This window comes from Astatotilapia calliptera, chromosome 1 (genome assembly GCF_964374335.1).
Source record: "Astatotilapia calliptera chromosome 1, fAstCal68.1, whole genome shotgun sequence".
NCBI lineage: Eukaryota > Metazoa > Chordata > Actinopteri > Cichliformes > Cichlidae > Astatotilapia > Astatotilapia calliptera.
Genome location: NC_137422.1, coordinates 22,553,340 through 22,570,284, shown reverse-complemented (window position 1 = coordinate 22,570,284; position 16,945 = coordinate 22,553,340). Strand labels below are relative to the sequence as shown.

The 16,945-nt window shown below is 42.2% G+C and overlaps 1 protein-coding gene across 1 annotated transcript in view; it reads left to right on the top strand.

The window, feature by feature from the left end:
• The window catches only part of zfhx3b (zinc finger homeobox 3b), an 86,720-nt gene that overhangs the window by 30,381 nt on the left and 39,394 nt on the right, over positions 1–16,945 (top strand). The window contains exon 4 of the mRNA XM_026168445.2: positions 970–1,201. Coding sequence (XP_026024230.1) covers positions 970–1,201 — 232 coding nt within the window. The remainder of the gene's footprint in view (positions 1–969; positions 1,202–16,945) is intronic.

The following is a 16,945-nucleotide window of genomic DNA, read 5'->3' as shown; positions in this document are numbered from 1 at the left end:
AGTTTGATATAAGAAACAGCACGTGACAGGCATGACACAAGTAGCCATGCCCGGTCTGGGGCTTTTATTGTAAACATCCAGCAACAATCAGTGTGATGCTTTAGGATAATGGTCAATAACTCTGTTGCTCGCACCAGGTTCAGACATATTGTGTTGGCATTGCATCATTGATTGAGCCATGCAGGAGGTAATTAGACTGGAGCCTGGTGGTGTGACAAGAGATTGTTGTGGCATGGTGTCACTATAGGGTGTTGTGCATGTTGTGACTCTGTGGAGAGTGGGTGAAAGCTGGACCAGGCGTGCTGTGGAGCCTTGGAGGAAGTGCTGGGGTTGACAGGTCAATACTGATGCTGATTTCCTGTCCTCTGAAGGTTGTCGTCCTGTTGTGGAATGTTCCATTTTCCCTCAGTCCCCCTCCTGCCTCACCACCGGCTGGCTTTGCCTCTCTTTTTCTATGAGAGAGTGAGGATTTAACTCACCATGATCAATATTTAGTATGCCATGCGTGAAACAGGCAGATGTTTGGAGTTTCCTTTTCAGAGACGGGAAGCTTCTGTTGAGTGAAGGGGATCAATGCTTCCTTCCGTCTGTGAGGCTGTAGACCCGCGGCTTCTGAAGGGTGGCTGATGCGATTCCTGCCCGCCCTTGGGCCCCTGAGATTTGCGTGCCTCCCAGGCCTCTCCTGTCCTTTTAGCCCACTGATACAGACACTCACGCAGACAAGTGTGCAGTCCAAACAGTTGTCCTGAAGTGGAAGAGGTCTGGATGTTAAACAACAGGGCTGTGATTGGGAATTGATTTGTTCATTTGCCAACTGTGTGAGTGAAAGTGAGTCGGTGGTGCCTAGCCAGCTATCTGCCATCTACAATAACTTCTTTCTCTCTCTCTTTTCCTCTCGATCTCTCTCTTTCCCTGTGTTCCTTTCCATCTCTATCTTTCCCCTCTCTCTCGCTCGTTCGCCTCCCACAGCACCTGCAGCAGCACGAAAACGCGGTGGAGGGTGATGCCTGCTACTACCATTGTGTGCTGTGCAACTACTCGACCAAGGCCAAGCTCAACCTGATCCAGCATGTGCGCTCTATGAAGCACCAACGCAGTGAGAGCCTCAGGAAGCTTCAGCGCTTGCAGAAGGGCCTGCCAGAGGAGGAGGAGGACCTCAGCTCCATCTTTACCATCCGCAAATGCCCTTCTTCAGATACAGGTCAGAACACGCCCCTGGGGCTTGCTTTTAGTGTCTCTTTATGGTACTTTTTTTTCTTACTTTCTTGATGTCTTTGCCTACACATCTGTGTCTTGCACACAATTACGCATTCACATGCCCAATTGAGAAGCTTTATTTGCCTAAGTCATTAACAATTTGCATCCACAATTGTTCAAAGGCTTCCCACTTTCACGCAAAATTCCTCATAGACTAAATGTGACCATTAATAGATATGTTTCCAAATTAAATGACTCTTTTTTTTGTTTGCCTTTTTGTTTCATTTGCTCTTAGTTTACTCTGAAATGATGAAGACGCTCAACCATAACTTATATGCATGGGCACTACACTTGTTTGTACATTTAGACTTTTTTACGCATACAGAACTGTGTGACACAATACTCAACAATAGATGCCAGTACAACTTTAGTCTTCCGTTGTAGTTGTGATCTACTATGCTTTACGTAAAATGTTCCTACTAAGCCAACGTTGTGCAGCGAGAACAGAAGCCATTAAAGACACATTGAGGCAAAACATTAGGGCGAAGGCAGGAGGAGCTGAACAACAGGAGCAGATGCAACAAGAAGAAAAACACCCCCCCAAAAAAACACAGACTCCGCCACAACAACAGTTGCATGGCTGAAACAAAGTGCCTCAATTGCCCATTTATTATGGACTGATTAGGAAGAGTGAGCTGTGGTCAATTAACACTCTTTCTTAGTAGAGATTTGGTTTTCTAATCACTTTAACTCCTGTGCCCTGACAAAGGGGCTCTATTGTGTGTCCTTCCAAGAGGGAACCATTACTTCCCTCGCACACATACTCGCTGTCTGTGTTATGTAGGAGGAAAAAAAAAAAGGCCAGCCTGTGAAGACGCTTTGTTCCAAGGAGGCAGGGATAATGAAGCCAGCAGCCGGGAAATTGCGCAAAAGGCAGTCACAGATCTGAAGCAAATCATTAGAGAACATATTTAGCCGAGCAATTAGGGACAATTAAGCTTTCTGCTCGCTGCACTCCAAATATGTTAATGACTACAGTACAGTGGACAAGCGAACATGCAAGGCAAGAGGAAGGGCCATTTAGGTTAAAAGGGGTGGGGGGTTGGGATCTTTTTTCTTCTTCTTTTTTCCAGACAGGAGGAGTTGTTTTGCTCTTTGCAAATAAATGTGTTTTCTGTTTTTCAGTAGATGCAGTGTTTATGATTCGTTTTTTTTTTTTCTTCGCCTCTTTTAAGCTTTCATGTTTCCGCTGCCCGTGTTTGTGCCAGGATGAAGGATCTTAGGTTAGGCAAAGTGTCCTTGCAGCGGGGCTGCGTGTGCACGGTATCATTACATGTACACACACGTCAGCAGTGGTTACTGCCTTGCAGAGCTTCATCAAATTACAGCAACTCTCACTTACTCAAAAAGACCACTGGTATTTAACAGATTCAAGAATTTAAAAACAAGAACAAGTTTTTTAAAAAGTTGTAGAGTGTGTTTTGGTGACGATGAAGCTTGATTATCGGGATGGACGTTAATGCCATTTCTTGTTATTATTTAGGCTCTAACGTTGTGTAGTATTGTTGTTTAGCTTGTGGGATGTTACTCGTTCTATTCCTTGACAGCTAACCATGTACAAACTAGATCTTTTAGGTGGAAGGCAGTGTGTAAAAACTCAGCATCTTGATCACATTACTACTTTAATGATCAGAGCTCTTTGTCTATAATCGTTAACTCTAAAATTGCTGACTCCACACCCCTCACTTCTGCCGTTTCACACCGCAAAAGCATCAGCTGTGCTGGACCGCCAGCCCCACCTCTCAGCTAGGATTGAGCCATTCCCAGTGTAATATTTAATTTCCTCTTCTTTAGCTCTTCTGTGGCACAGGGATCTTTTTGTGGTTGAGGCATACTTGCTAAAGTGGTGGAACATTCCCTGGTTTGTTAAAACAAAGTTGCCCCTGGATTTCTGGGTCACCTAGACAGTAATTCCCTCGCCTGCTGCTGTTCTGTGATCCTGCGAGGGCTTTCTCTGCTGGGTTAGGTGCTGGGCTTGTTGCGTTTCTGGGTTTGTTGCCAGAACATATGAAATTTGTCCCACCTCCCCCCTTTCAAACAAAGCAAAAAAATCCCTCAGTTCTGTGATCAAAGACATGCCAGCGTTACACAAAGGTGGGATGCAATGGTAGTCTGGCACAACTCTTACATAATAATTTTTCTTTTGGCTAATTATGTTGAAGTTGCCTGTTAAGTTGCTATGACAGCAGTGCAGTAAATTTAGGCTGCCCTCACATGTGATCTGGAGTGTTTTACAACTTTGCATATCCATGTTCTTTATGAGGATGCAGCAAACACTGACTGCTGGGATTTATTGCCACAAATCTCCTCCGGGCTGAATGTCCAAGGAGAGCAAGGGCAGCAGAAATTAGGTTTCTTTTTAATTAGACTAACACGGGGATAAAAAGCCTGCATTGTTTTAATTCTTGCCCATACTATAAATGTGCTGCTTAGGCATTTTGCTCTGTGGCCCCACCTCCATTTGTCTTCTTTAACCCTTTATGTATGGCGAAACAAAGAAGGTCTCAGAGGGACCCCAACCCCACACAGCTGCCCTGTGTGCAGAGAACAAAGCTCAGCACTGACTTGAACCAGTGCACTACTTTCTTTTTTTTAAGAATAGCAGCTGGCATATTTACATAAAGATAAAATAGAAAAGATACAGGGATGAAACTGAAAACTGAAGATGTTTAAAATTCCCATCAAGTGTTCAGTTATGAAGAGAGTCATAACAGCAAATATATCTTATGATACTACAGAGAAACAGGTGAAACCAAGAGTGGTTTGTAGGTGTTTAGAGTGATTGTTGACAGCTGTCAGTGTAAAGAATCAGGTTGTACAAGTGTCCAGGAGAAGCTAATACACAGAGGAAACTCCCAAACGGATGCAGAGGAATTTGGGGAGCTTGTGTTGGAGAGATATGATGACCCTATTTCTTATGAATGATGTTCACCGGGGCATGTAACTCAGTGACACATTTAGGTTTCTCATTTTTAACAACTAAAATTATTTTTAAGCATAGAGCAAAATGAGATCATGCCTTTTAATAGGGGCAAAATTAAATTGATCTGACGGGTAAATGTCCTTCTGTGCAAGGGGTTAGTGTTTGCTTTAGGTCTGTGCGTGGATGGAAGAGATTCAGAAGAGAGTGTTTTATAAGGGTAAAAAGTGAGTGTTTCTCACTTGTAGAGAGTTTGCAGTGAGTTTATGTATGTGCGTGGTGGAGGCAGAGATGGAAAACAAACGAAGCTGACAGTGTGGATTAGCTCCTGCTGTAAATCTGCTTCAGTCACAGATGGCGGGCCCTTGATCGCTGGGCTGTGACGGCTTGGCTCTCATCGCAGGAGGAAATCCCTGTCTGTGAGCCTAGGAGGCTGAGAAGGAGAAGGCTGGGGCTGGGGCTGGGGCCACCTGGGCAACCACCAGTCATTGTCTCCCGTCTGTTTGGACACAGAGACCTGGGTATTCGAGGGCGAAGACTGGTTTGGGGAGGGGTTATCTCACTTTAACTCTGCGGTTGTTTTCTCTGCCACTTCATAACTGCTTGAAAATGGTACATAAACCTCCGGTTTGGATCAGTGTTACTTTCAATGACCAGTTTGAGAAACTGGGCAGGGAGCTGTGTGCTTTAATAAATGGAAATGAGACAAGAGGATGCATACAAATTACTGCATAATAGTGGTATCCAGTATGAGATCCATTGCTTGTTTCGCTAAAAGGGGTGCACTTTCAGGGTCACACACCTAATAGCAAGGCCCATCCTGACAACAGAGGCATTTCTCTTCCCTCCCCACATGCCTCCCTTTCTACCTCATGCATAATTCTTGAGACAGTCAGAAAACGCTGGAAAATACACAATGGTGTGGAAAATGTTCTGATAGAGCAAAGGTGCTCATATTTTAGGGTTTGCCAAACACTGTGGAGCTCACCTTGAGATTTAATGATGGGAGATAGTGTGTTGACATCCTGTCTGTCAAATTACTACCATGTGTTCAGAATGCATATTACTGATCTTTATATATATATATATATATGTATATGTTTTTTATAGGATTTTACCATCTACTGCTATCAAACTATAACCATCTTCACATCCAGCGGCGAACTTACTGCTATTAAAGCTACGTAAAATCAGAGGTGAGCCCGGCCACGCTCTGATGGCATGCAATGGCTATGGTCAGAGCTTTTGCTCCCCACAGGCAAGAGCAAAACAGACGGTAGCCATTTCTGGAATGTCCTTCTTTATTCATGCTTGTTAAAATGCAAAGTAAACCTTTCCAGAAACAGGATATTATAGCCCCTAACCACCAGACCCTTTCTACATGCCACATTATGGCCAATCTAAAAGTAAGTTGTATAGACAGACACTGCTGCAATGCGCTTTTAATAAAGGCTGTTATTGCCTGGTGATGCAGAGTGGATATGAGGATGAGGGCTGTGCAGGCCTGGATGAGCAGGGCCCCAGAGGGCCCACAGCTCAGTCAGGCCTCTGTCAGTCGCCTGCCTTCTAATCCCTGTCCGAAGGGCATCTAGGCAGCAAAGGAAATTGTTTGCTGTCTGCAAAACGTGCCAGGAAATTCATAAATGCATTACTTTTCATTTTGAAAATATTACAAAAGACTAGACATTTATTAAAAAGCCAAAATGATGGCTTTATAGATTTTCCAGTTGTATTTTAGAATTCATGACCCTGCTGCTCAAACTAACACAAGGAAGTCCTTTCTTTCCCTGTGCCCCCTGCTTTACAGGCTTGGTATGAATTCATCTCCTGGCTCATCCTGTAATAGCAAATTGACCAGAAAGCCGCAACTCTATTCTGGGATAGGCTGTGAATAAAAATGTCTGGTGACTGAACCATCGTTCGTGTAAATACTAGTTAGCTTTCCCCTCAGGCTGGAAGTTGGGTAAAGTCTGACTCCTGGTGTGCCTCTCGGTCCAATACATCTGGCTTTGTGGCAGCATAAAGTTCAAAGATGAGAGTTTGCATAAAAATTTGATTATCAGAAAAGTGATGAATCCTATTAGGACAGACTGAGTCATGTTAAGACACCAAAAGCAAGTGGCCCTCAAAAGCGCAATACAAACCTTTTAATGAAGCTGTCGCACTGTGAGACTTTCACACATTAGTTCACTTTAGTCCACCTTGTCTGTGCTTTGTATGTTTTGCACCCTGCGTGTTAGTTATGTTACGTGAGTGTAACTATGCGCCAGATTTTATTGTGCAAACTTGCATAACCATAAACGAGCACACACATAGGTGTCCACACTGAAAGTCAGGCCGTGTGGGTGCAAGAGGCTCTCCCTGTCATCAAGCCCATTTTCAGAGCAGGCCGGCAGCACATTATAATATTGGTTTCCCTCTCTCTTGTCATTACCACACACTCTCCTTGAAAGCTGATCCAAAAGATAGACAGTCCATCAGGAGAGAGTCATCTCATTTGTACTTACTAAACGTGTTAATGAGTTCTATTTTCAGGCCTAGAGCCTTTGCTGCTGGATATTGGAGCAGAGGTGACGATCGGTGGTGTGAGGTGCTGGATTGCAGGATCAGAAGGCACTCAAAGGCAGGGGAAGGAGGTAATGCAGTAGCCTCGCTGCCCCTCGTGTCAGTCACACGGAGTGACCACAGCCTCCACAGGGTCTGTCAATCAGAGCTGAGGGCGAGAAGTCTGTGGTTACAGACAGACACACACGAAGGAGGAGGGAATAGATTAGGTGCCAAAGACATAATGGTTGTGATGGGTTTAATTATAGCACCAGTCATGTCGCTGCCATAGGTACATGAGATGAAGGAAAAACAGGTTTACACCCTTTAATGACCAAATTATATGAAGTCTATTTGATCTCTATCTGGCTTTTATAGAGAAATTATTTTTAGTTCTGCCAGAGGTAAATGTGAGATAGCGTAGGTGGATGACTTTTCTAATTAGACCATTTACAAGAAACCCATACGGATAAATAGCATGATTTAACTATTTTAAATGTGATCACAAGCTTTCTTTCATTGTCAAATCTTTTGATGGTAAAGAGCATTTCTCAAGAGATGCATACATAGTTAGTAAAATAACTTTTTGAAATTATTGGGCAATGTTAATACACTGAAAGCAATACAATACAAGCAGGTGTGAAATTAAAGGGGAAAAAACAAATAAAATGAGTGGAGAAACGCAACAAATGCAGACGCTTCCATGCAGCTGCAGAACATAGAACAATTAAGCAATTAGCATCCAATTATGCTTTGTGGTGTATATAACAAAAATAACAAAAATGCAAAACAAACCCCACTGATTCAGGTTTTGTATCGAGATACCAACACAAAAAGATTAAAATGACTTTGTTCATTGATCATTGCTCTGGCAGAAATGGCTGGAGCTTCAGGAGCTTCAGGAGTTTCAGTCACACAGACTGCTCACTGTAGGGACAGCGCATAAATTGACATCTGCATTTAAATCTATGTGAAAGGGATAAGTTAAAAGAATTGTGCACATTCAAAGGCCAAGATGCTTTTGCTTTAGTTAAAAAGAAACACAAAAGCAACTCTCATGAGCAGCTCTTTCTTAGGGGATTGAGTATGTCGATGCAGAACGTTATCAGAGTGTTTGAGCAAGAACAGTCCTTCGACAATAACAGAGAGAGGAATATTAGAATAGGACTGCAGTGTATAAGCCTGTCATTATTAAGATGAATACACATTTGAGTGTTTAGTGGTGCAAACCATTCTCTCTAGAGATCTGGGAACAAAAAGTGATAAGATGAGTCATCCCTTAGCATGTTCTCAATAAGTCTGTAAGTGCATATGTGGAGAGAATGGTATAGGCCTGAATGCTTGACCCATTCAGGGAGGTGATCTGATAGCTCTGCTCTGCTGTAGGTGGCATTTTGCTGCCATGGTTTGGGTCCAGTTATCCCCTTGCAGGAAAGGGTCACTGCAAATCAATAGAAAGTTGTTCTGAGTGATCACACCTTTATCCTGTGATAAAACATTTCTATCCTAATGGGAGTGGTCTCTTCCAGGATGATTCAAAAGTAGTGGTTTTATGAGGATAGAAAAATGGTGCCAGGGCCTTTACGGTGACCAGACGTAGCTGAACACATGTTGGAGGTTTTGGATTGATGTGTTGCGCTCCATCCTTCCAGTAATGAATAAACTTGTAGAATCAATACAGGTGGCCCAATAATTTACTACATCTACTACTACTCCTATAATTTTTTTTACCTCTTTGTATATAATAGTTCTAATATTTAAGCTTCTTCCTAAGTTTCCGTTCACACTCCTCACTTAAACTTTCCCCTAAGGCTCGCATTATCGTCTTATACCCAACATTCTTTTGTCTGTGGTATTGATTGCAGTGCTAGTGTAATGCCAGGTAGTTTAGCAACTAGAAGCAATAAATTGTTAAAAAAATATATGGCTTCATTTGTTTCTGTGTTTTGGTATCGGGTGAACAGTGCGGCTTGCTGTCAGAATTAGGCTGCTCAATTTGACCATAGGCAGCATCAGAGAGGAAGCTGGGGTAAAGTTTGGGAACTATCGAGTTGAGGCTAGGAAAGTTTTATTTAGCCATTTTTAATAAGGCTGTTTGTGCCCCCCAGAGGGAGCTGGTGGATCAAAGGGCATGATCTGTGCTATGGATGAGCTCACCCTGGGTCCAGCAGAGACGATCAGCCTCGCTGACAGCAAAACAAAACCAGAGAGTGAAGGATGCCCTATCCAACAGCATGTTGCCCTCACACTCTGAAGGCTCCATTAGAATAAAGGCACATGAAACAAAGACTAGCTGAAAGCACAGATGTTGTGATTCATTATCTACTGTCTGATAGATAGGCATGAGTGGCGAACAGAGTGTGCATAATTGTGTGTGTGTGTGTGCACGTTCATGTGTGCAAAACTCATGTTATGTTAGTTACATGTGAAGAAAACATCCTTACAAATAAACCAACATGCAGACTCATACGGGATACACACAAACGCACACATGCATTCATGTTTTGAGTGCATTAGTAAAAAGGGTCCCCTCCAGTGCCTTAACCGCATCAACTAAAAGCAGCCAGGCAGATGGCAGCAATGAGAGAAGTGCAGAAATAATTCAATAGTGAACCTTTCTAACCTTTACCTGTGGGCGTGAGCACCAGTCATTGATTCACACTGTGCTTGACAGTACACTACACACCACCTGAGGAGGGGGGGGGGGGGGGGGGGGTGGGAGAAGGGAGGGAGGGTGGATGAAGAGAAATGGATGAGTTTGATGAAAAAAACAAAAGGATATTATGTGTGGGAGGGAGGCTCTACTGTGTGTGTGTGTGTGTGTGTGTGTGTGTGTGTGTGTGTGTGTGTGTGTGTGTGTGTGTGTGTGTGTGTGTGTGTGTGTGTGTGTGTGTGTGTGTGACATTAGAGGGAACCTTCTACATACGGATATTGGGAATTGTGCTGGATTTGTCTAGTGTGCACAAATATCCCCCTCACCCCTTCCCCTCTGTAGCTGGCTATCGGCAGCAAACAGAAATTCTCACACCACTTTGAGTGTGATACCACCAGTGATGCTGTGGTAAGTTCCCATTGATTACAAAGCACGTTTAGGTCTAGAGCCTCTGGCTGCGTACTTTCAGGTATTTTTCCCAACAGGCCCCAATGCATGAAATAAGATCATGTTTTGAAGAACAATGCGATTGATTAGCAGAACACATACAGAAGAGTGTATGTTAGTGGGTGGTGTCTACTAGCTAAACAATAATTATTCTGTGAGGGCAACATTTGTTAAAGAAAGCTTCTATAGATTTCTCACATCCCAACTCTGCTTAACTAGATGTGAACACCTGCCGAGTACCAATCTGGAACAGAATGCTTTTTGTTTGCCTCAGTCATATTTATGGTGTTCCTCTTCCTCCAATAGATAGCCAGTCCCTCTCAGTTTCTCTTTATCTGCCTGGATATGCTGCTCTGCCACTGTTGTTTTGTGAGTTGGCTGTAGATTTTCTTCCCACTGTCTGGAGCAAAGGATGGAAGAGCAGAGTAATGGATGATAAGAAAGAGATTGTAAATGAAAATCCTGACATATACACAAATAAATACAAACTGGTGAGAAAAGGTTCCACCATGACCCTCGAGATGGAGAAGGAGTTACTGCAACAACAAGATTTCCACTAATTACCAGTTAATCAATGCCTAACAACAACAAATTTCTATATACTGTAATTTGTGCTTAATTACTTACTTCTGGTGGAACTGTCAGTGTTCACCCTGTGACACAGACATGAATAATAAACAAGTTTGCACACTTGTGTCTATTGCTGTCATATTTCACACTTTTTATTTTACCAACTGTAAAAATGGCACAGTGGTAGGAAAAAGTCCGGCACGCTTTTTCTAAGCAAATTATTGGCCTAGTTTTCTCATTTCGTTTACACATAGCCTTCATTTACACGTCGTTTTACGCAGTACTGTTGATAATCTGTACTTTAAAAACTTTGAGACTATGATTTTGGATTAATCTTTTATGTTAAACCAAGTTCTGCTATAGAGAGAGGCAGCTTTTTTCCCTAATATTATATGTGTTCTAGCTTGCAGTAGCACTTTAATACACACGCGTATTAGTCGGTTTGTGCAATGTGTTGCAATTTCTCCACAAATACAAACTGTGTATATTCTAAAATTATTAAGTATATCACCATCGATTTCAAGTGAACATAGCATTCTCTGATGGTGATGTTTCTCCCCCTTATGAAAATACATTGTTCATAAATCCCTGAAGTTATCATTAGTGATCTCAAATCATTATACATATATAGGTGTGTTTTTACAGGACCAATCGATTAATTTTATATGTAAAATAAATGTGTTTGCTAATTACATTTGGCTGAACCTTGACAATTTCAGGACATCTGTGAGTTTTAAGCAATGGTGGTGGGATACTTTATGGATTTACCAACAGAAAGATCAATAGCGGTGTGGTGTCTGTTGTTTCTTGTAATTAGAAATGACCTCATCTATTAGGTTTAGCCTTGTGTGGTTTAACACTTGTCAGAAATGATAATTAAGTATGCTGTTCTATATGTTTAGCCTCTAACGGTGCCTGTAAAGAATAAAACAAAAAACCCATAGTTGATGGATCTGTTCAGTGATACAGATGTTTGTATGGAATAGAATTATAGTACTATTTGCAGCACAATATTGTACTGTTTTTAGATGAATTTCAGGGCTACGCTTCATCAGTTCATTTGTGTTTTTTACCACAGTTTGTCATCTTTTTAGCAGAAATGCTGAGCAGCAACTATCTCAAGAGTACCTTTATATTCCAATCTGTGGAGAATGGAGGAAACACATCAATCTTTAGTTGCATCTAATCTAAGATCTAGAGAAGAAAGAAATACTTTTATTTTTCAGTGAAAAAATTAAAATGTATAAGCTTGGCAGTGCTTGGTGAGTGAGGTTTTCTGGAAATCGGTCCCTCTCATGTATATGTTGAATATTTCACCTACCTGGGAAACCCGAGATGGGGCGCGTATTTGTGTGTGAGATGTAGAACGGAGAACACAGTGGATGTGTTTGAATCCATGTCACAAGTTGCTGTCAGTCTAACAGATGGGGCCACATTCTGAGGTAGAACGAAGTTAAGGTAGGACAGGGGCCGGTGTAGCAACAGGAATTAGGAAAAATTGACTGCTTTTTGTCATGTTAAACTGGGCAAAAGAATCTAATTGGGTGGGGGAGAGTGAATGGCAATGCCTTTTTTGTTTAAGGGCCCTCTGCGGTCACTTTTCAAGACCATTGTGACTTGCCCACAATAGCATTAGTTTGTGCTCTTGTTCTGAGCTCTTCTTTTCTCTGACTCTTTGCCCTGAGCGCCTGTCCGTTCCACTATGTCTCCATGTTCACTTCTGTGCTCCAGCAATACTCAGGAAGGGGGCCAAAAAGCCATGCCCCCTATCAACACTCTTCACAATCCCCCTACCATCATCTACCATCAACTTCCTCAGCTCTTCTCATCTATCTTCTCTATCCAGACATTTAAAAAGAAAAAGTAGACAAGTGTGCACTGCCCAGAATTTCAGTTTGAGAATGATCAAAATCCATAGCTAAACCAGTTAACAGTCCTGCCGCAAGGTCATTGCAACATCTAAGGAATGATTTGTAGTCATGAAAATACATTTCTTTTCTGACATCATCAGATATTAAGAGACGGTTAGTATTTAAGTTGTTTTTCTTATTCGGCTGCAAATTTGTCTGACTGATTAATCTGTAAATCTTAAAAGTAGTGTAGTTTTGAAAATTCCATTCGGCAGCCAATCAGTGGAGTATACCCGACTACTTATAACGTTTCCTCTCAACCCAGAGTGCTTTTTTCATATTAATATTCCTAAAGATGGGGACCATCTTTAAATTAGTGTTTGAGCCACATTACGACAAAGTGCACTTACCTTTCATGATGCCTAAGAGCAAGCCAGAGCAGTTCTCATGTTGCTTGGTGACCAAACCTGCTACTTATAGCGGATTATAATGTGATAGGTATAAGCGTGCGTGGCCTTGGTGTAATGCAGAAAGTGGATGCAGCTCTATGTGAAGTATTTCTTATGTCATACATCCTGAAGGATATCCAGGTAGGAGATTGAATTAATAAGGCAAGAACTTTGGCTTATAGTATTTTACTAACTCCAGCAAATTCATGTGTAAATTGTATAACAACCAGCCTCAGTATATTTAGTGCACTGTTAATGGCCCTGTGCCTTGCAAAGGTGTAATCATGGTGGTAAAAACCTGGGCCAAGTTACTAACCTAGGAGCAATCTTGTGTGCATTTAAGTGTCCTTTTTTGTTGCAGAGGTCATTCATAACTTGGTCGCACTGTTGATGTACAGTGAGAGATATTGATTGATTAATGCATTAAGTGCTCACAATCCATTAGGTTCTGTGAAAGGGACTGCAGAAAAGACTTCTCTCACTATGTATTTTCACCTCTCCCTGTTGTTCAAAGGGCTCGATTTTTTGCTGGCAAAGTTTAAGGGACAAAAGCCTGAATATCTGCCAAGTAATGCATTTAAAAGAACATTGGTTCTCATAAGTGTCAGTTCAATTACTCTGAAAAGCTTGACAAGGAATTGCTCTTACATTAGCCTTCTGCTCATCCTGACCCAAAAGGAATATGTTGCTTCTCTTCTTCACCTATCGTAAAACAGCATACTACAACATTTAAAAGAAAAAAGATTCACTGTCTTCTGTGTAATTCAAAGAAAGCGAAATGTTTATTTTCAACATCCATTCGCTTCTCCGAAATTATGCTATCTGCCACTTCTCGTTGTTATCACAGTGATTACCATTTAGTTGCGGAGCAGCAACAGACCACAAGTCACATTCAGATGATGAGTAAGACTATTTTCAACCTTGCCACTAGTTTGTACTGATTATGTCAATCTGTTCACTGAATCAGAGTTGATGCAGATCTGCTTTTCCCCCCTCACTAAAACCCTGTACCTTCTTAGGATAGAGTATAAATGAGAGCAAGGGCCGTGCCTGGGGTTTCTTCCTTACTGCTTAGTGACAAGGAATAAGAGACCTTTATCACCCAGGCCTTAAGCAAGTAAGCCTATGAAAGGGGCCTGAGAGTCAGTCATTACCTTAGAAACATGGGCTGCATTAGAGATTCATAACAGTGTGCCATCTCTGCACCTTTCATCTCCACTAGGGCCAGCTCCATTAGGATCTTTTATCTTTGTGCTGATGGCTGCTCTTGATAATGGGGCTGCCGAGAAATCCCAAAAAGTAAAGACTCAACTCTGACACTATCGGCCCTCCTTTTCTTCAAGCAGAGTACATCAGCTTACAGTAGTAGATATATGTGCTCTCATTTGCAGTCACATAACCTGATTTGCTAGATTTCTTTCTTTCTTTCTTCCTTTTTTACACTGTTTTCCTTAGAAAGCTGATATCCCACACTAAAGTTTATTAAATGCTCTGAAACTTCAGCATGCATAGAACTTGCTTTCTCTCTCACGTCCCACCGCCTTTGAAACTACAACATAATGACGGTTACGATGATGCGTGCCTCTGCCACCCATTCAACTGGTAAAACCTTGTAAGGTTAGAATTTAATAAAATAACCAGCATTGTTCCCGCTGATGCCCCCATGGAAGTGCATTAATGATATCCCATACAAGCTTCAATGAAAACTTTGCTTTTGGGCAGACAAACACAACTTCATAATGTTATAGTAATTCATGCAAGCCAATGTTTTTCAAATGTTACAGTAATTATGAAAAATATTCATACTTTCCTCTACATAGCCGCAGCATTGCAAATCTCATTTCCAAGGCAGAGCGGAGAAGGAATACACTGAATAATCATTGTGTTTAATGCTCTGGTCATAATCCCAGGTTTTATGATGGTTTTCTAATGATTTTCTAATGATGTTAAATATTAGTAGAGAGTACAGCCATAATTTGAACACAGCAGTCCCCCCCCCCATCCTTTTTTTTCAGTGCTCCATCAGCAGACCCAATTGCAACTACAATGAATATTGCACTGGGAATGAGATTTAAGAGCCATCCCTTTTGGTGTTTTATTTTGCCGTCTTCCCATCTGCCATAAATCCTCATTGCTGTGCTCTTGAAGCCTCCGCCCTTGCCTGCCTTCCCCAGGTGGGAATACAATTAGGTGCAGGGGCCATTTCATTCACTGCCACTGTCCGTCCACCGCAGTCATTCGTAAAAAAAAATGCTCTATCTGTCCCAGAGGAGAAAACAGCGGACTCTTGGGAAATTTAAAAAAATGAGGAGAGAAGGGAAAAAACGGAGAAGAGAACGGCAGAGAGACGAGCAAAATTACTGTGGGAAAAATCTTCAGAGTTGTTGTCAGAGGAGATACAAAGTTAGCCTCTGATGAGTGACAATGTTGTGGAAAATATGTATTGGAGACAAAGGCTTTGTCTCCTTCCTGTGCCTTTTCAATGAATTACACCTCTCCACCCCCTACCCCCAGCTTTTTAATTAAATGGCTGCAGCTCCATCTCTCTATCCGTAGCTCCCCATTACAGAGGCTAGATAAGGGATTGCTATCTGTAGCATGTTAAGAAAGGCTGCTGGGCAGCCAAGCCTCATGAAATTTGTCACAAGATCTCATTTTCCTCATTGCCAGACGTGATGCTTATAATTGATGTGGAGGCAGCAGTAATTTATTGGCCGTCCGCAATTATCATCCCCTTCTAGCAGGGGGATGTGACTGCAATTTATAAGTGTATGTGTGTGTTGTTGTGTGTCTGGGGTGGGGGTGGGAGGGTGTCATTGTATCGTATAAATTAACACAAAAACATGTTTCTCCTTATCGAATGGTAAGTGTGTATGTGCGCGTTGGCTCCTTCAGAATGCAAATTAATGACAGACTCCATGACATAAACAATATGGGGCCTGTAATGCAGCTATCTTCAGCTGAGGTGTCGAGGCTGTCAGTCCACCAGCTGGACTTTCACACTCAGCTGGAGGAGGGGAGTGGGGGGGGCAGCCAAAACCCAGTGAGGTGTGTGGTGCTTTGGGGGTGTCACATACAGCGGGCTAACGGGGCAGAGTGCTGGTGCCACAACCCTTTGTCCACTGCCTCTCCTTATGTCTGCGTGGCTTCTTTTCACATAGAAAAAACAGAACGCCTTGAGCTACACTGTTAATAATGTGGCCTTCTGAATACTGAGAGCACCAGACTTAATTCAGTTAATCATTTAGTTGTGGATTTTAATCAGAAATATTTCTTTTTTAACGTCTCACCTACATATTCAGAAAAGGAAAGGCACACATTGGGAACTGAAGTAATGGTGCACAAAAGAAAGCTTCTACATGTCTGTGAACCATCCAAATGTTAAGTTCAAGGGCATGTGAATTTTTCTGTGCTGTTCATACGGTTAGTCTGAAATTATCAGAAAAAGAAAAAAGAGGTTAGCCATGCTAATGCTTCTTTGTCCTATGCAGTTAATAATGTGAATTCACCAGGCTGTGTACTATAACCACTGTTGTCCACCTGCGGTAATGGTGGCTGGCATTCTTGTTTTGTGTGGGTCAGCCTGTTTCCCTTCGTGCACGGTGAACTCTTTTACAGGATAAATATAAAACCCTTTACTTATACCCAAATAGATATTACAGTTCATATCATTTTATTACAGTTCATATCATTTTCATCTTTACGTTCCCTGAGATCACCAGCATTTTAGCTTTACACAACTACTGTCTCATGCTTTGCACTCTTTACATGTTATATATTTTATCTGCACAAATAGGAGGCTTAATGGTACACAGATTTTCCTGTTGCACAGCGGTGAGCTCCATGGTCAGAGTGGATTGCTGTCATGCTGTGGCAGGGAAGAGAATGAAGGAGATGAGGGCTGTCACCAGTAGCCGCTCTGAGCATGCGCCGTCTGTCTAGGGGAATGGAATCTGTTTGTTTTGTCTACCTGCACGCCTGTTGTGTGCAGTTGCCAAATTAGACTTTCAAATCAAGAAGCCAGTGGGAGACCAAGACTGTAGTTTTCTCCTTCCCTTTAATAATCATCCCTGTTTACTCTTCAGGGAGTCATCTTTATATATTTTTTTCTTAAACGCGCCCTCTAAGCACGGAGAGTGCCTTTAATAAAGCAAGACGGCAGAGCGCCATTCCAACATGTGAATTGCACAGGAGAGAATTGAGAGATGGAAGCAATAGAGGAACACCGGAGGAGGCGGGGTGGGGGGGCTGCTGC